Source organism: Phyllobates terribilis, unplaced genomic scaffold, assembly GCF_046119375.1.
Source record: "Phyllobates terribilis strain yellow unplaced genomic scaffold, ASM4611937v1 Scaffold_51__1_contigs__length_9155689, whole genome shotgun sequence".
In the NCBI taxonomy this organism is placed as follows: Eukaryota; Metazoa; Chordata; class Amphibia; order Anura; family Dendrobatidae; genus Phyllobates; species Phyllobates terribilis.
In genome coordinates this window covers 5,607,695-5,631,748 of record NW_027362811.1, presented here as the reverse complement: position 1 = coordinate 5,631,748, position 24,054 = coordinate 5,607,695, and the positions used below count along the sequence as shown (strand labels likewise).

Here is a 24,054-nt window from a genome sequence, read left to right as displayed (position 1 = left end):
GACGCCAGCGCTACACACTGCATACCAGACATGATGACCGAGGTGGAGGACCTCAGATTAACCTCAGATATCGTCTTTCTTTCCCATATCAGACGTCATATTTAAGGCCAGAAATTGCTTATAATTCCCCAGAAACACTGTCTGAAGAGAGTGCTTTCAGTTTGTGCATCCTCTCCGTGTTACGTCCAGGCCATGTCTTTCCTGTTGATATTCAATACGTCCGAAGGCGGCGTTGATTGGGACCAGGATTGTGTGATGTAACAACCTTATGTGAGCCCCAGAAATGCGAGTTGTGACACCAATGGAACGTCACCACAACGCAACGGGAGGTTTGTATGAGTGTTTTTATTTTAACAAGGCCAAACATGAGGAATGAGAAGGAGTTGTACCAATAGAAGTGGAAAACCCCTTTAAGAAGATACAATTTTCGGTTAGAATTTAAATAGGCTTCTCCCCTGTGTGACTTCTCTGAAGTTTATTAAGAGTTGATTTCTGTGTAAAACATTTCCCACATTAAGAACATGAAAATGGCTTCTCGCCTGTGTGAGTACTTTGGTGACTAAGAAGTGAGGATTTCTTCACAAAACATTTTCCACATTCTGAACACAAAAAAGGCTTCTCCCCTGTGTGGGTTCTCTGGTGTATAACAACATCTGATTTCTGGTTAAAACATTTCCCACATTCTGAACAGGAAAAAGGCTTCTCCCCTGTGTGAGTTCTCTGGTGCTTAATCAGATTTGATTTCTGGTTAAAACATTTTCCACATTCTGAACAGGAAAAAGGTTTCTCCCCTGTATGAGTTCTCTGGTGCTTACCCAAATCTGATTTCTGTTTAAAACATTTTCCACATTCTGAACAGGAAAAAGGCTTCTCCACTGTGTGAGTTCTCTGGTGATTGACCAAATCTGATTTCTGGTTAAAACATTTCCCACATTCTGAACATGAAAAAGGCTTCTCCCCCATGTGGGCTCTCTGGTGGCTATGAAGAATCGCTTTACGGTTAAAACATTTCCCACATTCATAACAGGAAAAAGGTTTCTCCCCTGTGTGAGTTCTCTGGTGGCTATCAAGAATCTCTTTACGGTTAAAACATTTACCACATTCTGAACAGGAAAAAGGTTTCTCCCCTGTGTGAGTTCTCTGGTGCTTAACCAAACCTGATTTCTGGTTAAAAATTTTTGCACATTCTGAACAAGAAAAAGGCTTCTCCCCTGTGTGAGTTCTCTGGTGGCTATCAAGAATTGCTTTACGGTTAAAACATTTCCCACATTCTGAACAGGAAAAAGGCTTCTCCCCTGTGTGAGTTCTCTGGTGCTTAAGCAAATCTGATTTATGGTTAAAACATTTTCCACATTCTGAACAGGAAAAAGGCTTCTCCCCTGTGTGAGTTCTCTGGTGATTGACCAAATCAAATTTCTGTTTAAAACATTTCCCACATTCTGAACATGAAAAAGGCTTCTCCCCTGTATGAGTTCTCTGGTGCTTAAGCAAATCTGATTTCTGGTTAAAACATTTCCCACATTCTGAACAGGAAAAAGGCCTCTCCCCTGTGTGAGTTCTCGTGTGATAGACCAAATCTAATTTCTGGTTAAAACATTTCCCACATTCAGAACATGAAAAAGGCTTCTCCCCTGTGTGGGTTCTCTGGTGGCTATCAAGAATCGCTTTACGGTTAAAACATTTCCCACATTCTGAACAGGAAAAAGGCTTCTCCCCTGTGTGAGTTCTCTGGTGATTGACCAAATCTGATTTCTGGTTAAAACATTTCTCACATTCAAAACAGGAAAAAGGCTTCTCCCCTGTGTGAGTTCTCTGATGTCTGATAAACCTTGACTTCTCTGTAAAACATTTTCCACATTCTGAACAAAAAAATGGCTTCTTCTTTGTGTGACTTCTCTGGTGATTAACAAGATTTGATTTCTGATTAAAACATTTCCCACACTTGAAACAAAAAAATCTTTTCTCCGCTGTGTGAATGTTTTGATGTTTAAGAAAAGACTTTTCGAGGGAAAAACTATTTTCATATTCTGAACGTGAAAATGGCTTCTTTGAATTAGTATCAGTTTGTTTTTTAATACTTATTTTGCGACTTTGATTTTCATTAGTAGTCGGTAATGAATCAGAAGACAGGACCTGTTTCACAGGATCAGATGACAGATCTTTGCTGTGAAGGGATGATGGGATATCTGGAGTAATGGCATTCACTTCAATTGTATCCTGTGGGATCTCAAGATCATCTGATTTAAAAACTGAAGATGTCAGCTGTCCCTCTGATCTCCTGGTACAGTCATCTGCCAAGAATAAAACCAATTCTTATTTATGAATAAAATATCCTTGAATTATATATTTTTTAACATTTCTACTTAAACTGTAAAATAGCAACTCATGTAAAAAATATTGAATTATTCACCAAGACAATGACAGTTCACAGTGTAATAGAAAACCTCATAGGATGAACCAGTGGAGTGTGGTGTTCAACTGTTTGTTCATTCAGTCTCTCAAATATGGAATAAAAAGCCACCAAACAATGTTATATAGGCAAAAATAGCACCAATAAAAACTTCTACTCATCTCACAAAAAACAAGTCCCCACTCAGGTCCATCATTTGTCAGTGGAAAAACAGAGATTTACACATTATCAGTGGCTCAAAGGCTCTTGAAAAGCAACTTTGTTTCTATAAACCAATCCAGCAATATCCGCTCTCCCACAGTCAGATCTCCCCCTCACTTCTGAGCCTTGCAGTGCGTCCAAACCACATTTATCATCCATGTATTTGGCATTACTATAGTGAGAAGAACCTACTTAATTCACGGTGTGTGTCTCCTGGAGCACAATCTGGGCACTATGTGTTGGCCAATAAATGGCATATTTGTAATTTGCACTTTGAAACATCTACTGTGTGCTAATTTTCGGAAAGTGACTGTGGAGTCAAAGTAGTGACAACTTCTAAAGATTAATTCATTGAGGGTCATAATTTTCAAAATGGAGTCAATATATGGGAATTTCTACTGCTGTGATTTTCTGACATTTTGTATGGTGTGGTGTGTCCCATATCCTCTGGGACCTGCTCCTGCGATGTCTGCTTCTGTCACCAGGTGCTGTCCTATTTATTCTGCAGGCGGCGCTGGTGATTGAGAAGACGACGAGACCAAAAGTTCTGGGCGGCGCAGGCTCTGTCCAGCCACTTAGATTAGTTTGCATGGAACCAGTAGTACCATCCAGTCTGGCAGTATGGGTGTGTGTGCTGTCCAGCTGGAGTAATCTGCTCCCTGCTTCAGCCATATGGAAAGCACCGCACCCTACTAAAGCTGGAAGCATATTACCGGAAGCTTCCAGATACAGCCTTGTTCTCCTCTGGTTCAGTCCTCTGCTCAGCTCCCGGCTTGTGTATTTGTTTTCCATTGTGACCCCGGCCCGTTTACTCTGCCCTCCTGGTTCTGGCTACCTGACTATTCTTCTTCCCATCTCACTCCACAGAACAGCAAGTAACACTATGGCCCAAGCCTAGGAGTATCTGCGTAAGTCCAGATCCATAAGGAAGGATTAAAGGGTGATGGGCAAAACTGTGACAACAGATAATAAACACCGACTGAAACGATCAAGCTGAATAGTCTTCTTCAGTAAAAAAAACCTTCAGTCTGTAACTGTAACTAGTAGGTAGTTAAAGACTTACATAAGTGAGGCCGGCCGATCCAACCCCAAATAAACTATCATACAGAATGAACATGTAAAAAAAATATAACAATAAAAATATATGCTACATTCCCAACACCAACGTATGTATGAAGGGAGAAATCCAACACTAAACCGGAGTTGCACTCATTTATGGTGGACCATTGGAGGTATGATGAGTCCTGACCAGAAGAGTAGAGAAAGTATTAGTGCCCCCATTTCAGGAGAGATTGTGCAGGAATCTGAATTCTTTAGGATTGAAAACATAATGTAATTTATGACGTGGAGTGAATCCATGAAACCAGGGCTCGAGCCATGCCACCACATCTCCTGCAGGCGTGAATAGATGTATATTACAGCCATCAGCCACGCACAGCTTAGAGACATATCATGGCACAGGTGTAATGTTATTTATGTAGTTTTATCCCAATCCTGCTTGAAGTTATTCAGTTTTAAAAGAAATTAAAAAGTCAGAATAAAGGGAAACTTTGTATAGAAATTCACACTTGGCCCTCACTGCACATTTAATATTTGCGATCATAAAAGTGAAGTTTGGCCAGAAAGACTGGACCTGGTCTTGTAGGGACCATACGAGCACATTCAGCCGCAGAGAAGGGAGAGAAGGTAGATTCATCCAATAAGATATCAGGGATCTAGGAAGCCAACAGCATCATTACCCTCCGCTTTCTCTTACAGGTCCATCAGAATGTTTCGTCAAGTGATTTTCTCACTTGTCAGCATTTGCTACGTACGCTGTCATTTGGCTTTGTAGTTTACAGATCTGGGCAGGTAATGGCCAGCGTCTCCTAATCCCAGGGGGTAGGTGGATCCTCCAGGTTGTAAGTTCTACAGAAAAAGGCTTTCACAATTACACAAAGTAATGTGACCATATCTGGATGGAGAAGAATGTTGTGGTCTAGAGGGAAAATGGTGATCACACGATTGTGATACGGCCGGACTACACCACCGATAAAGCAGCCACAGCCGGTGACTGAGAAGAATCTGTGACTTCTCTGCATTTAGTGGTTACTACTCACCTGGGTAGTCATATGTAGGAATCTCCTCCTTACACCGCTCATCACACCTCACATATGTCTCTGTAGTATTAATATGGGTCAGATCTTCACCCTGAAACAAAAATATTGTAAAAGTCACAGACAGATGGAGAAGTCACATCTATGATCAGCTCTAATCCTGCCATCTCCAACGTTCTCTTTACACAAGTATAAAATATATAATACTGGTGGATGAAACAAGACTGAGCACAAGACCTTCACAGCCGTCTACACATCATAGGGGAGATCTCATGACACCTTCTCTCCATCTACCTGATGATCCTGAGGAACATTGGGATCTTCTTGTTTACAGTCCCATCTCTCTGGTGTTGTCCTCTTACTGGATAGATCTGGAGGAAACACATACAGGGACTGAATTAATTCTTTACATACAGAGAATTATAGGCCGTGGGTATTTAGTCCTATTACCTGGTGATGCGAGGGGCTGGGGAACCTCCATCATGATGTCCTTGTACAGATATTTGTGTCCTAAATACTCCCACTCCTCCATGGAGAAATAGACTGTGACATCCTGACATCTTATAGGAACCTGACACATACAATGATACAGTCATCCCCCCCAATCCCTCCATAGCATTACTGTATAATGTCCCAGCATTCCCAGCAGTGTCACCTCTCCAGTCAGCAGCTCAATCATCTTGTAGGTGAGTTCTAGGATCTTCTGGTCATTGATGTCCTCATGTATCAGGGGGTGAGATGGAGGCCCTGTGATTGGGCTCAGGGGTCTTCCCCATCCCTCAGACACAGGGTCCTGACAGCGCTCACTAGAGGTCTTCTTCACTACTGTGTAATCCTGGTTATGGAGAGACACATTAATAAATCTCACTCCAGACATTTCCAGAGTCCTCACCTCTCCAGTTCTGTCCATCTGTTATTCCCATAGATAAGAATGATGTAATGTGACGTCATCAGAATCTCTCACCTCTCCAGTAAGCCGAAATAGGATCTCTAGGGTGAGGTGTAATATGTTCTCCGCCATCTTGTCTCTGTCCATGTCCATCCTTGATAGGTCATTCAGAAAAATTCTCTTATATAGAAGATCTTCACTGAGAGGATCTGATATTGTAGAGACCTGAATGAGAAGAAGATGAGCCGATGTAACATCATAAAGAATCCTGTGTAATAATACAATTACTGGAGACAAGGGAAATCTATCAGGAGATAGAATGTGTAGATGTTGTGTTCTCTAGTTTTTTATGGACTGGAACATAAGTTGAATTGCTGACTTAGACATCTCCTCCATACTTCCAATCACTGGCTAAGTTGGCCACTGCTTCAGTAAGAATCACCCAGAAACCCAAGCAGCAATGGTATTTTTATTATTTTACAACATTCTGCTTTTGTCCCTGACGTACTAATAAAACCTATATATTTTAGGCCACAGACAACAAGCAGTTTCTGCCTCGGAGTCTGCAGCTGAATACGTTTCTTATAGACTCATCTTCCATAACGCTAATTCTCGTCATATACATTACACATGGCATGAGAAATAACAACTTCATGATGAGGACGACATCTTCATCTTCTAATAAGGCTCTAGAAACAAATTTGTCCAGAGTCCGTCACTGACTACATCATCACCGACCGTCTATATGAATGTTTCCCGTCTTTCCCAGGTTGTAATCTTTTATCATGTTAGATCTAGTGTTGAGCGAGTATGTTCTGTCCGAGTACGCTCGGGCCGAGCTCCGAGTATTTACAGCTGCTCGGTGATATGCTTGAATCACTCCCGTGTGCATGATTTGCAACTGTTTGACAGCTTTATTACATGTGAAGAATGTGTAAGAAATAGACATTCTTCCCATGTAATAAAACTGTCAAATAGTCGCAAATCATACACAAGGGAGTGATTCAAGCATATCACCGAGCAGCTGTAAATACTCGGAGCTCGGCCCGAGCGTACTCGGACAGAACATACTCGCTCAACACTAGTTAGATCTCATTTATAAGAGCGTGTTTGTAAGAACAAGACAGTTATTTGATGCTAATGTCTCCATGTACAGTGGTTTATTCCTGGATATTATGTTTCTTTTAGCATTTTCCTGTAGGCTTCCATATATTACATGAAAAACACCAAAAAAAGAAAACCAAGTGTTATACTGTATGTGGGAAGATGGCGGTACTGTGGGAACATTATACTGTATGCGGGGGGATGGTGGTAATGTGGGAACATTATACTGTATGTGGGAAGATGGCGGTACTGTGAGAACATTATACTGTATGTGGGGGGATGGCAGTACTATGAGAACATTATACTGTATGTGGGAAGATGGTGGTAATGTGAGAACATTATACTGTATGTAGGAAGATGGCGGTACTGTGGGAACATTATACTGTATGTGGGGGGATGGCGGTACTGTGGGAACATTATACTGTATGTGGGGGGATGGTGGTACTGTGAGAACATTATACGGTGTGGGGAAATAGAGGTACTATGAGAGCATTATATTGAGAGGCTTAATGACCGCAGTGGCTCCTGCGACCGACCCCTACTTCAGCTGGATGTGTTCTCGGACTGACATTCAGCTGAAGTGCCACAATACACGCTGCTGACCAATCAGAGGCCAGCAGCTGACATCGGCATGTACGCCATTAGGGGGCGCATGGAAGTAACATCATGCTCTCCTGTCACTTGCAGCTGAAGTCAGCGGCAGCTCCAGAAAGAAGACACCGAGCGGCGAGGGAGCAGAGAGAAGGCGAGTATAATGTTCTGTTTTCTTTAAATCAGCGACTACACGGTGCCCTTGGCCATAATACTACATGTAAGAGTGTGGGCTGTGCATTATACTACATGTATGAGTGTGGGCTCTGCATTATACTACATGTATGAGTGTGGGCTGTGCATTATACTACATGTATGAGTATGGGCTGTGCATTATACTACATGTATGAGTGTGGGCTCTGCATTATACTACATGTATGAGTGTGGGCTGTGCATTATACTACATGTATGAGTATGGGCTGTGCATTATACTACATGTATGAGTGTGGGCTGTGCACTATACTACATGTATGAGTGTGGGCTGTGCATTATACTACATGTATGAGTATGGGCTGTGCATTATACTACATGTATGGACTATGGGCTGTGCATTATACTACATGTATGAGTATGCGCTGTGCATTATACTACATGTAAGAGTGTGGGCTGTGCATTATACTACATGGATGACTATGGGCTGTGCATTATACTACATGTATGAGTATGGGCTGTGCATTATACTACATGTATGAGTATGGGCTGTGCATTATACTACATGTATGAGTGTGGGCTGTGCATTATACTACATGTATGACTATGGGCTGTGCATTATACTACATGGATGACTATGGGCTGTGCATTATACTACATGTATGAGTATGGGCTGTGCATTATACTACATGTATGGACTATGGGCTGTGCATTATACTACATGTATGGACTATGGGCTGTGCATTATACTACATGTATGAGTATGGGCTGTGCATTATACTACATGTATGAGTGTGGGCTGTGCATTATACTACATGGATGACTATGGGCTGTGCATTATACTACATGTATGAGTATGGGCTGTGCATTATACTACATGTATGGACTATGGGCTGTGCATTATACTACATGTAAGAGTGTGGGCTGTGCATTATACTACATGTAAGAGTGTGGGCTGTGCATTATACTACATGTATGGACTATGGGCTGTGCATTATACTACATGGATGACTATGGGCTGTGCATTATACTACATGTATGGACTATGGGCTGTGCATTATACTACATGTATGGACTGTGGGCTGTGCATTATACTACATGTAAGAGTGTGGGCTGTGCATTATACTACATGTATGGACTATGGGCTGTGCATTATACTACATGTATGAGTATGGGCTGTGCATTATACTACATGTATGGACTATGGGCTGTGCATTATACTACATGTAAGAGTGTGGGCTGTGCATTATACTACATGTAAGAGTGTGGGCTGTGCATTATACTACATGTATGGACTATGGGCTGTGCATTATACTACATGGATGACTATGGGCTGTGCATTATACTACATGTATGGACTATGGGCTGTGCATTATACTACATGTATGGACTGTGGGCTGTGCATTATACTACATGTAAGAGTGTGGGCTGTGCATTATACTACATGTATGGACTATGGGCTGTGCATTATACTACATGTATGAGTATGGGCTGTGCATTATACTACATGTATGGACTATGGGCTGTGCATTATACTACATGTAAGAGTGTGGGCTGTGCATTATACTACATGTATGAGTGTGGGCTGTGCATTATACTACATGTATGACTATGGGCTGTGCATTATACTACATGGATGACTATGGGCTGTGCATTATACTACATGTATGACTATAGGCTGTGCATTATACTACATGTAAGAGTGTGGGCTGTGCATTATACTACATGGATGACTATGGGCTGTGCATTATACTACATGTATGAGTATGGGCTGTGCATTATACTACATGTATGGACTATGCGCTGTGCATTATACTACATGTATGAGTATGGGCTGTGCATTATACTACATGGATGACTGTGGGCTGTGCATTATACTACATGTATGACTGTGGGCTGTGCATTATACTACATGTATGAGTATGGGCTGTGCATTATACTACATGTATGGACTATGGGCTGTGCATTATACTACATGGATGACTGTGGGCTGTGCATTATACTACATGTAAGAGTGTGGGCTGTGCATTATACTACATGGATGACTATGGGCTGTGCATTATACTACATGTAAGAGTATGGGCTGTGCATTATACTACATGTATGGACTATGGGCTGTGCATTATACTACATGGATGACTATGGGCTGTGTATTATACTACATGTAAGAGTGTGGGCTGTGCATTATACTACATGGATGACTATGGGCTGTGCATTATACTACATGTAAGAGTATGGGCTGTGCATTATACTACATGTATGGACTATGGGCTGTGCATTATACTACATGTAAGAGTGTGGGCTGTGCATTATACTACATGTATGAGTGTGGGCTGTGCATTATACTACATGTATGGACTATGGGCTGTGCATTATACTACATGTATGGACTATGGGCTGTGCATTATACTACATGTATGACTATAGGCTGTGCATTATACTACATGTAAGAGTGTGGGCTGTGCATTATACTACATGGATGACTATGGGCTGTGCATTATACTACATGTATGAGTATGGGCTGTGCATTATACTACATGTATGGACTATGGGCTGTGCATTATACTACATGGATGACTGTGGGCTGTGCATTATACTACATGTAAGAGTGTGGGCTGTGCATTATACTACATGGATGACTATGGGCTGTGCATTATACTACATGTAAGAGTGTGGGCTGTGCATTATACTACATGGATGACTATGGGCTGTGCATTATACTACATGTATGAGTATGGGCTGTGCATTATACTACATGTATGGACTATGGGCTGTGCATTATACTACATGTAAGAGTGTGGGCTGTGCATTATACTACATGTATGAGTGTGGGCTGTGCATTATACTACATGTATGACTATGGGCTGTGCATTATACTACATGGATGACTATGGGCTGTGCATTATACTACATGTATGACTATGGGCTGTGCATTATACTACATGGATGACTATAGGCTGTGCATTATACTACATGTAAGAGTGTGGGCTGTGCATTATACTACATGGATGACTATGGGCTGTGCATTATACTACATGTATGGACTATGGGCTGTGCATTATACTACATGTATGAGTATGGGCTGTGCATTACACTACATGTAAGAGTGTGGGCTGTGCATTATACTACATGTATGAGTGTGGGCTGTGCATTATACTACATGTATGAGTATGGGCTGTGCATTACACTACATGGATGACTGTGGGCTGTGCATTATACTACATGTATGAGTGTGGGCTGTGCACTATACTACATGTATGAGTGTGGGCTGTGCATTATACTACATGTATGAGTATGGGCTGTGCATTATACTACATGTATGGACTATGGGCTGTGCATTATACTACATGTATGAGTATGCGCTGTGCATTATACTACATGTAAGAGTGTGGGCTGTGCATTATACTACATGTATGAGTGTGGGCTGTGCATTATACTACATGGATGACTATGGGCTGTGCATTATACTACATGTATGAGTATGGGCTGTGCATTATACTACATGTATGGACTATGGGCTGTGCATTATACTACATGTAAGAGTGTGGGCTGTGCATTATACTACATGTAAGAGTGTGGGCTGTGCATTATACTACATGTATGACTATGGGCTGTGCATTATACTACATGGATGACTATGGGCTGTGCATTATACTACATGTATGACTATAGGCTGTGCATTATACTACATGTATGAGTATGGGCTGTGCATTATACTACATGTATGAGTATGGGCTGTGCATTATACTACATGTATGGACTATGCGCTGTGCATTATACTACATGTATGAGTATGGGCTGTGCATTATACTACATGGATGACTGTGGGCTGTGCATTATACTACATGTATGAGTATGGGCTGTGCATTATACTACATGTATGAGTATGGGCTGTGCATTATACTACATGGATGACTGTGGGCTGTGCATTATACTACATGTAAGAGTGTGGGCTGTGCATTATACTACATGGATGACTATGGGCTGTGCATTATACTACATGTAAGAGTGTGGGCTGTGCATTATACTACATGTATGACTATGGGCTGTGCATTATACTACATGGATGACTATGGGCTGTGCATTATACTACATGTATGAGTGTGGGCTCTGCATTATACTACATGTATGGACTATGGGCTGTGCATTATACTACATGTATGACTATGGGCTGTGCATTATACTACATGGATGACTATGGGCTGTGCATTATACTACATGTATGAGTGTGGGCTCTGCATTATACTACATGTATGAGTGTGGGCTGTGCATTATACTACATGTATGAGTATGGGCTGTGCATTATACTACATGTATGAGTGTGGGCTCTGCATTATACTACATGTATGAGTGTGGGCTGTGCATTATACTACATGTATGAGTATGGGCTGTGCATTATACTACATGTATGAGTGTGGGCTGTGCACTATACTACATGTATGAGTGTGGGCTGTGCATTATACTACATGTATGAGTATGGGCTGTGCATTATACTACATGTATGGACTATGGGCTGTGCATTATACTACATGTATGAGTATGCGCTGTGCATTATACTACATGTAAGAGTGTGGGCTGTGCATTATACTACATGGATGACTATGGGCTGTGCATTATACTACATGTATGAGTATGGGCTGTGCATTATACTACATGTATGGACTATGGGCTGTGCATTATACTACATGTATGGACTATGGGCTGTGCATTATACTACATGTATGAGTATGGGCTGTGCATTATACTACATGTATGAGTGTGGGCTGTGCATTATACTACATGGATGACTATGGGCTGTGCATTATACTACATGTATGAGTATGGGCTGTGCATTATACTACATGTATGGACTATGGGCTGTGCATTATACTACATGTAAGAGTGTGGGCTGTGCATTATACTACATGTAAGAGTGTGGGCTGTGCATTATACTACATGTATGGACTATGGGCTGTGCATTATACTACATGGATGACTATGGGCTGTGCATTATACTACATGTATGGACTATGGGCTGTGCATTATACTACATGTATGAGTATGGGCTGTGCATTATACTACATGTATGGACTATGGGCTGTGCATTATACTACATGTAAGAGTGTGGGCTGTGCATTATACTACATGTAAGAGTGTGGGCTGTGCATTATACTACATGTATGGACTATGGGCTGTGCATTATACTACATGGATGACTATGGGCTGTGCATTATACTACATGTATGGACTATGGGCTGTGCATTATACTACATGTATGGACTGTGGGCTGTGCATTATACTACATGTAAGAGTGTGGGCTGTGCATTATACTACATGTATGGACTATGGGCTGTGCATTATACTACATGTATGAGTATGGGCTGTGCATTATACTACATGTATGGACTATGGGCTGTGCATTATACTACATGTAAGAGTGTGGGCTGTGCATTATACTACATGTATGAGTGTGGGCTGTGCATTATACTACATGTATGACTATGGGCTGTGCATTATACTACATGGATGACTATGGGCTGTGCATTATACTACATGTATGACTATAGGCTGTGCATTATACTACATGTAAGAGTGTGGGCTGTGCATTATACTACATGGATGACTATGGGCTGTGCATTATACTACATGTATGAGTATGGGCTGTGCATTATACTACATGTATGGACTATGCGCTGTGCATTATACTACATGTATGAGTATGGGCTGTGCATTATACTACATGGATGACTGTGGGCTGTGCATTATACTACATGTATGAGTATGGGCTGTGCATTATACTACATGTATGGACTATGGGCTGTGCATTATACTACATGGATGACTGTGGGCTGTGCATTATACTACATGTAAGAGTGTGGGCTGTGCATTATACTACATGGATGACTATGGGCTGTGTATTATACTACATGTAAGAGTGTGGGCTGTGCATTATACTACATGGATGACTATGGGCTGTGCATTATACTACATGTAAGAGTATGGGCTGTGCATTATACTACATGTATGGACTATGGGCTGTGCATTATACTACATGTAAGAGTGTGGGCTGTGCATTATACTACATGTATGAGTGTGGGCTGTGCATTATACTACATGTATGAGTGTGGGCTGTGCATTATACTACATGTATGACTATAGGCTGTGCATTATACTACATGTAAGAGTGTGGGCTGTGCATTATACTACATGGATGACTATGGGCTGTGCATTATACTACATGTATGAGTATGGGCTGTGCATTATACTACATGTATGGACTATGGGCTGTGCATTATACTACATGGATGACTGTGGGCTGTGCATTATACTACATGTAAGAGTGTGGGCTGTGCATTATACTACATGGATGACTATGGGCTGTGCATTATACTACATGTAAGAGTGTGGGCTGTGCATTATACTACATGGATGACTATGGGCTGTGCATTATACTACATGTATGAGTATGGGCTGTGCATTATACTACATGTATGGACTATGGGCTGTGCATTATACTACATGTAAGAGTGTGGGCTGTGCATTATACTACATGTATGAGTGTGGGCTGTGCATTATACTACATGTATGACTATGGGCTGTGCATTATACTACATGTATGACTATGGGCTGTGCATTATACTACATGTATGACTATGGGCTGTGCATTATACTACATGGATGACTATGGGCTGTGCATTATACTACATGTATGACTATAGGCTGTGCATTATACTACATGTAAGAGTGTGGGCTGTGCATTATACTACATGGATGACTATGGGCTGTGCATTATACTACATGTATGGACTATGGGCTGTGCATTATACTACATGTATGAGTATGGGCTGTGCATTACACTACATGTAAGAGTGTGGGCTGTGCATTATACTACATGTATGAGTGTGGGCTGTGCATTATACTACATGTATGAGTATGGGCTGTGCATTACACTACATGGATGACTGTGGGCTGTGCATTATACTACATGTATGAGTGTGGGCTGTGCACTATACTACATGTATGAGTGTGGGCTGTGCATTATACTACATGTATGAGTATGGGCTGTGCATTATACTACATGTATGGACTATGGGCTGTGCATTATACTACATGTATGAGTATGCGCTGTGCATTATACTACATGTAAGAGTGTGGGCTGTGCATTATACTACATGTATGAGTATGGGCTGTGCATTATACTACATGTATGAGTGTGGGCTGTGCATTATACTACATGGATGACTATGGGCTGTGCATTATACTACATGTATGAGTATGGGCTGTGCATTATACTACATGTATGGACTATGGGCTGTGCATTATACTACATGTAAGAGTGTGGGCTGTGCATTATACTACATGTATGACTATGGGCTGTGCATTATACTACATGGATGACTATGGGCTGTGCATTATACTACATGTATGACTATAGGCTGTGCATTATACTACATGTATGAGTATGGGCTGTGCATTATACTACATGTATGAGTATGGGCTGTGCATTATACTACATGTATGGACTATGCGCTGTGCATTATACTACATGTATGAGTATGGGCTGTGCATTATACTACATGGATGACTGTGGGCTGTGCATTATACTACATGTATGAGTATGGGCTGTGCATTATACTACATGTATGAGTATGGGCTGTGCATTATACTACATGGATGACTGTGGGCTGTGCATTATACTACATGTAAGAGTGTGGGCTGTGCATTATACTACATGGATGACTATGGGCTGTGCATTATACTACATGTAAGAGTGTGGGCTGTGCATTATACTACATGGATGACTATGGGCTGTGCATTATACTACATGTATGGACTATGGGCTGTGCATTATACTACATGTATGGACTATGGGCTGTGCATTATACTACATGTAAGAGTGTGGGCTGTGCATTATACTACATGTATGAGTGTGGGCTGTGCATTATACTACATGTATGGACTATGGGCTGTGCATTATACTACATGGATGACTGTGGGCTGTGCATTATACTACATGGATGACTATAGGCTGTGCATTATACTACATGTATGAGTGTGGGCTGTGCATTATACTACATGGATGACTATGGGCTGTGCATTATACTACATGTAAGAGTGTGGGCTGTGCATTATACTACATGGATGACTATAGGCTGTGCATTATACTACATGTATGAGTGTGGGCTGTGCATTATACTACATGTATGACTATGGGCTGTGCATTATACTACATGGATGACTATGGGCTGTGCATTATACTACATGTATGACTATAGGCTGTGCATTATACTACATGTAAGAGTGTGGGCTGTGCATTATACTACATGGATGACTATGGACTGTGCATTATACTACATGTATGAGTATGGGCTGTGCATTATACTACATGTATGACTATGGGCTGTGCATTATACTACATGTATGAGTATGGGCTGTGCATTATACTACATGTATGGACTATGGGCTGTGCATTATACTACATGGATGACTGTGGGCTGTGCATTATACTACATGTAAGAGTGTGGGCTGTGCATTATACTACATGGATGACTATGGGCTGTGCATTATACTACATGTAAGAGTGTGGGCTGTGCATTATACTACATGTATGGACTATGGGCTGTGCATTATACTACATGTACGGACTATGGGCTGTGCATTATACTACATGTATGACTATGGGCTGTGCATTATACTACATGTATGACTGTGGGCTGTGCATTATACTACATGGATGACTATGGGCTGTGCATTATACTACATGTAAGAGTATGGGCTGTGCATTATACTACATGGATGACTATGGGCTGTGCATTATACTACATGTACGGACTATGGGCTGTGCATTATACTACATGTATGACTATGGGCTGTGCATTATACTACATGTATGGACTATGGGCTGTGCATTATACTACATGGATGACTATGGGCTGTGCATTATACTACATGTAAGAGTATGGGCTGTGCATTATACTACATGGATGACTATGGGCTGTGCATTATACTACATGTACGGACTATGGGCTGTGCATTATACTACATGTATGACTATGGGCTGTGCATTATACTACATGTATGACTGTGGGCTGTGCATTATACTACATGTATGGACTATGGGCTGTGCATTATACTACATGTATGGACTATGGGCTGTGCATTATACTACATGTATGACTATGGGCTGTGCATTATACTACATGTATGACTGTGGGCTGTGCATTATACTACATGTAAGAGTGTGGGCTGTGCATTATACTACATGGATGACTATGGGCTGTGCATTATACTACATGTAAGAGTGTGGGCTGTGCATTATACTACATGGATGACTATGGGCTGTGCATTATACTACATGTAAGAGTATGGGCTGTGCATTATACTACATGGATGACTATGGGCTGTGCATTATACTACATGTACGGACTATGGGCTGTGCATTATACTACATGTATGACTATGGGCTGTGCATTATACTACATGTATGACTGTGGGCTGTGCATTATACTACATGTAAGAGTGTGGGCTGTGCATTATACTACATGTAAGAGTGTGGGCTGTGCATTATACTACATGTATGGACTATGGGCTGTGCATTATACTACATGTATGGACTATGGGCTGTGCATTATACTACATGTATGACTGTGGGCTCTGCATTATACTACATGTATGAGTATGGGCTGTGCATTATACTACATGTACGGACTATGGGCTGTGCATTATACTACATGTATGACTATGGGCTGTGCATTATACTACATGTATGACTATGGGCTGTGCATTATACTACATGTATGACTGTGGGCTGTGCATTATACTACATGTAAGAGTGTGGGCTGTGCATTATACTACATGTACGGACTATGGGCTGTGCATTATACTACATGTATGGACTATGGGCTGTGCATTATACTACATGTATGACTATGGGCTGTGCATTATACTACATGTACGGACTATGGGCTGTGCATTATACTACATGTATGGACTATGGGCTGTGCATTATACTACATGTATGACTGTGGGCTGTGCATTATACTACATAGATGACTATGGGCTGTGCATTATACTACATGTAGGAGTGTGGGCTGTGCATTATACTACATGTATGACTATGGGCTGTGCATTATACTACATGTAAGAGTATGGGCTGTGCATTATACTACATGTATGACTATGGGCTGTGCATTATACTACATGTATGACTATGGGCTGTGCATTATACTACATGTACGGACTATGGGCTGTGCATTATACTACCTGTATGACTGTGGGCTGTGCATTATACTATATGTATGGACTTTGGGCTGTGCATTATACTACATGTATGACTATGGGCTGTGCATTATACTATATGTATGGACTATGGGCTGTGCATTATACTACATGTATGACTATGGGCTGTGCATTATACTACATGTATGACTGTGGGCTGTGCATTATACTACATGTATGGACTATGGGCTGTGCATTATACTACATGGATGACTATGGGCTGTGCATTATACTACATGTAAGAGTATGGGCTGTGCATTATACTACATGGATGACTATGGGCTGTGCATTATACTACATGTACGGACTATGGGCTGTGCATTATACTACATGTATGACTATGGGCTGTGCATTATACTACATGTATGACTGTGGGCTGTGCATTATACTACATGTATGGACTATGGGCTGTGCATTATACTACATGTATGGACTATGGGCTGTGCATTATACTACATGTATGACTATGGGCTGTGCATTATACTACATGTATGACTGTGGGCTGTGCATTATACTACATGTAAGAGTGTGGGCTGTGCATTATACTACATGGATGACTATGGGCTGTGCATTATACTACATGTAAGAGTGTGGGCTGTGCATTATACTACATGGATGACTATGGGCTGTGCATTATACTACATGTAAGAGTATGGGCTGTGCATTATACTACATGGATGACTATGGGCTGTGCATTATACTACATGTACGGACTATGGGCTGTGCATTATACTACATGTATGACTATGGGCTGTGCATTATACTACATGTATGACTGTGGGCTGTGCATTATACTACATGTAAGAGTGTGGGCTGTGCATTATACTACATGTATGGACTATGGGCTGTGCATTATACTACATGTATGGACTATGGGCTGTGCATTATACTACATGTATGACTGTGGGCTCTGCATTATACTACATGTATGAGTATGGGCTGTGCATTATACTACATGTACGGACTATGGGCTGTGCATTATACTACATGTATGACTATGGGCTGTGCATTATACTACATGTATGACTATGGGCTGTGCATTATACTACATGTATGACTGTGGGCTGTGCATTATACTACATGTAAGAGTGTGGGCTGTGCATTATACTACATGTACGGACTATGGGCTGTGCATTATACTACATCTATGGACTATGGGCTGTGCATTATACTACATGTATGACTATGGGCTGTGCATTATACTACATGTACGGACTATGGGCTGTGCATTATACTACATGTATGGACTATGGGCTGTGCATTATACTACATGTATGACTGTGGGCTGTGCATTATACTACATAGATGACTATGGGCTGTGCATTATACTACATGTAGGAGTGTGGGCTGTGCATTATACTACATGTATGACTATGGGCTGTGCATTATACTACATGTAAGAGTATGGGCTGTGCATTATACTACATGTATGACTATGGGCTGTGCATTATACTACATGTATGACTATGGGCTGTGCATTATACTACATGTACGGACTATGGGCTGTGCATTATACTACCTGTATGACTGTGGGCTGTGCATTATACTATATGTATGGACTATGGGCTGTGCATTATACTACATGTACGAACTATGGGCTGTGCATTATACTATATGTATGGACTATGGGCTGTGCATTATACTACATGTACGAACTATGGGCTGTGCATTATACTACATATATGACTATGGGCTGTGCATTATACTACATGTACGGACTATGCGCTGTGCATTATACTACATGTATGACTATGGGCTGTGCATTATACTACATGTATGACTATGGGCTGTGCATTATACTACATGTATGGACTATGGGCTGTGCATTATACTACATGTATGACTATGGGCTGTGCATTATACTACATGTACGGACTATGCGCTGTGCATTATACTATATGTATGGACTATGGGCTGTGCATTATACTACATGAACGGACTATGGGCTGTGCATTATACTACATGTATGAGTATGGGCTGTGCATTATACTACATGTACGGACCATGGGCTGTGCATTATACTACATGTACGAACCATGGGCTGTGTATTATGCTACTTGTACGGACCATGGGCTGTGCATTATGCTACATGTACGGACTATGGGCTGTGCATTATACATGTACGAACTATAGGCTGTGCATTATACTGCATGTATGGACTATGGGCTGTGCATTATACAACCCCTGGCAAAAATTATGGAATCACCGGGCTCGGAGGATGTTCATTCAGTTGTTTAGATTTGTGACATGTCTGTGATCTGATTTTTTTCAACAACATTAAAGTCATTTCAAATGGCAACTTTATGGCTTTAAGAAATACTAAAAGAAATCAAGAAAAAAAATGTTGTACTCAGTAAGGGTAATTTTTTTCCGACCAAGCAGAGGGAAAAAATTATGGAATCACTCTGTAAATTTTCCTTTCCAAAACTAACACCTGCATCAAATTAGATCTGCTCATTAGTCTGCATCTAAAAAGGAGTGATCACACCTTGGAGAACTGTTGCACCAAGTGGACTGACATGAATCATGGCACCAACACGAGAGATGTCAATTGAAACAAAGGAGAGGATTATCAAACTCTTAAAAGAAGGTAAATCATCATGCAATGTTGCAAAAGATGTTGGTTGTTCACAGTCAGCTGTGTCTAAAATCTGGACCAAATGCAAACATGGGAAGGTTGTTAAAGGCAAACATACTGGTAGACCAAGGAAGACATCAAAGTATCAAGACCAGAAACTTAAAGCAATATGTCTCCAAAACAGGAAATGCACAACAAAACAAATGAGGAACGAATGGGAGGAAACTGGAGTCAATGTCTGTGACCGAACTGTAAGAAACAGCCTAAAGGAAAGGGGATTTACATACAGAAAAGCTACACAAAAGCCATCATTAACACCTAAACAGAAAAAACAAGGTTACAATGGGCTAAGGAAAAGCAATCGTGGACTGTGGATAACTGGATGAAAGTCATATTCAGTGATGAATCGCAAATCTGCATTGGGCAAAGTGATGATGCTGGAACTTTTGTTTGGTGCCGTTCCAATGAGATTTATAAAGATGACTGCATGAAGAGAACATGCAAATTTCCACAGTCATTGATGATATGGGGCTGCATGTCAGGTAAAAGCACTGGGGAGATGGCTGTCATTACATCTTCAATAAATGCCCAAGTTTACATTGATATTTTGGACAGTTTTCTTATCCCATCAATTGAAAGGATGTTTGGGGATGATGACATCATTTTTCAAGATGATAATGCATCCTGCCATAGAGCAAAACTGTGAAAACATTCCATGAAAGAAGACACATAAGGTCAATGTCATGGCCTGCAAATAGTCCGGATCTCAATCCAATTGAAAATCTTTGGTGGAAGTTGAAGAAAATAGTCCATGACAAGGCTCCAACCTGCAAAGCTGATCTGGCAACAGCAATCAGAGAAAGTTGGAGCCAGATCGATGAAGAGTACTGTTTGTCACTCATTAAGTCCACGCCTCAGAGACTGCAAGCTGTTATTAAAGCCAGAGGTGGTGCAACAAAATACTAGTGATGTATTGGAGTGTTCTTTTGTGTTTTGTTTTTCATGATTCCAGAATTTTTTCCTCAGAATTGAGTGATTCCATAATTTTTTCCCTCTGCTTGGTCGGAAAGAAATTACCCTTACTGAGTACCACATTTTTTTTCTTGATTTCTTTTAGTGTTTCTTAAAGCCATAAAGTTGCCATTTGAAATGACTTTAGTTTTGTGCTATGTCTGTGATCTGCTTTTTTTCAACAACTTTATGAACATCCTGCGAGCCCGGTGATTCCATAATTTTTGCCAGGGGTTGTACTACATGTACGGACTAAGGGCTGTGCATTATACTACATGTACAGACTATGGGCTGTGCATTATACTAAATAGATGACTATGGGCTGTGCATTATACTACATGGATGACTATAGGCTGTGAATTATACTACATGCACGGACTATGGGCTGTGCATTATGCTACATGTACGGACTATGGGCTGTGCATTATACTACATGTATGAACTGTGGTCTGTGCATTATACTACATGTACGGACTATGGGCTGTGAATTATACTACATGTACGGACTATGGTCTGTGCATTATACTACATGTACGGACTATGGGCTGTGCATTATACTACATGTATGACTATGGGCTGTGCATTATACTACATGTATGGACTATGGGCTGTGCACTATACTACATGTATGAACTGTGGTCTGTGCATTATACTACATGTACGGACTATGGGCTGTGCATTATACTTCTGTTATGGGGTTCCATCACTTCTATGTTCGCCCCTGGTGAGTGTAATAGTTTATTTTTTTCTATACACCAAAGAACAGAGGCAGAACGGGGGACATATACTAGGTTGAGGCCCAGGATAAGGGACATACATATACAGGGGGTACGGAAAGTATTCCCTTTAAATTTTTCACTGTTTTTTTTTTAACATCATTTTTATTAGATTTTTCAAAACATAAATACATAACTGTAGTATAAACATGAAAAATGGCTATTTTATATTTCAGATCCATATTGAAATAAAATAGGAACCAAACATGTCAGCATTTGTCGGTATCCAACCTCAGTAGACTAGGGGTCATTAGTCCAGACATACTAAAACATAGCATTAGTTTAAGTTTACTAACAGTCTGAGGTTTAATCTTTATTACTGAAGGGAATTAGCCTTTTGTATATGCCATGAGAGATCCGATGTAGAACTAGAGACAGACGATTGCACAATATTGTAAATAAGAATTACAGGCATATGGCTTAAGATGGAGAAGCTTATTGTAGTACAAAAAATATAAGTGGCTATCTGAAACCCATTATGATGTATCCAACCATTAATTAATATTCTGGTTATAGATTCTGTGTTAAGGTATACTTTATCTGTGAATGTATCTCACTGATACATAGCTTCTTAACACAATATACTGTCTGGGAAGAAAACCTTGTTCTGATTTATAACCCGGTGTAGGATTTACTCTTATCATATGTAAACATTATGACAGAAGTAGAATGGTCCGTGAACAGGTCTTGTCCGGCATTGCTTATCTGTGATAGCTGGCCACTGTCATGGGATTGGAATGTTGGACAACAACCTATGAACTTTCATGCTTACGTAATATTAGGTTGGGTAAGCCTTTTTCTAAAATGTATAAAGCTGTTGAAGAATTCAGTTATGGCAGAAGCATTGTGGACCTGTGAAGAGGACGCTCTTCACAGTGTAGGACCTAGGACGCATTCTCTGCCCATCGCTGAACGCTTCTCCAGCTGATGTTTCCGGACAGATGATGTACATGCTACTAGGGAAATCTTTTTCTTCTGCTATCTTATAGTAAGTATGTAACCTTTATAAGTATTTAACCTTTGTAACCTTTAATCTACAAAAGTGTACGCAATATCATAATATCATACTATTCCTTTGATTCTGTATTTTATCTTTCAAATTAACTATTATTTATAAAATTGTGTTTCTTTTTAATAAATTTGCAAAAATTTCTACATTTCTGTTTCTTTTTAAGTGAAGATGGGGTGCAGAGTGTACTTTAATGAGAGAAAAAAATGAACATTTTAGAATTTACCAAATGGCTGCAATGAAACAAAGAGTGAAAAATTCACAGGGGTCTGAATACTTTCCGTACCCACTGTACATATCAGGATGGGGGGTGGTCGAAATCTCGCAACGTGTCCTATCAGACCCTAGTTATGCCTCTGATTGTACTGTGCGGGGGGATGGCGGTACTATGGGAACATTACACTGTGTGGGGCAAAGAAAGGGACATAATGGGGGCATTACACTGTGTGGGGGCATCATACATCCTGCATAAGGGGTATAATGGGGGCATTACACTGTGTGGGGGGCATCATACATCCTGCATAAGGGGCATAATGGGGGCATTACACTGTGTCGGGGCATCATACATCCTGCATAAGGGGCATAATGGGGGCATTACACTGTGTGGGGGCATCATACATACTGCATAAGGGACATAATGGGGGCATTACACTGTGTGGGGGGCATCATACATCCTGCATTAGGGGCATAATGGGGGCATTACACTGTGGGGTCCTGTACTCTGAGAACAATACGTTTCCTCCCTTCCTGTCTCCATAGTTGGGTCGTATGTATCTATTACAGGAAACAGAACAGAAACCTTATGATTGTTATAAAGGGGCAACACAAGACCCCAAAAGAGCCTCCGTGCTGAAGGGGTTATTGCCCCCTGCCCCAGTAATGGGGTCTCCACATACCTCCACCTGCAGAGCCGCCACCACATATATGGCTGTTGTGTGCGCACAGGAGCTGTGATGAGGTCACAGGAGGGGAGGAGTCAGGG

The 24,054-nt window shown here is 41.0% G+C and overlaps 1 protein-coding gene across 1 annotated transcript; it reads right to left on the bottom strand.

Moving 5' to 3' along the window:
- Window positions 1-24,054, bottom strand: LOC141191701 (uncharacterized). Its single transcript, XM_073661642.1, has 7 exons — window positions 23,969-24,054; window positions 5,672-5,821; window positions 5,363-5,542; window positions 5,158-5,278; window positions 5,002-5,078; window positions 4,711-4,801; window positions 1-2,291 (listed from the first exon to the last, which is right to left on the bottom strand). The coding sequence occupies exons 2-7, from the start codon at window positions 5,747-5,749 to the stop codon at window positions 514-516; spliced, it is 2,325 nt and encodes a 774-aa protein (XP_073517743.1). The 5' UTR covers window positions 5,750-5,821; window positions 23,969-24,054; the 3' UTR covers window positions 1-513.

Coding starts and splice junctions, on each gene's coding strand:
- LOC141191701 (XM_073661642.1), bottom strand. CDS start 5,749: ATGGACATGGACAGAGACAAGATGGCGGAGAACATATTACACCTCACC. Junction 5,543..5,671: donor TATTTCGGCTTACTGGAGAG/GTGAGAGATTCT, acceptor CTCCATAACCAG/GATTACACAGTAGTGAAGAA. Junction 2,292..4,710: donor TCCTACATATGACTACCCAG/GTGAGTAGTAAC, acceptor TATTCTTGGCAG/ATGACTGTACCAGGAGATCA.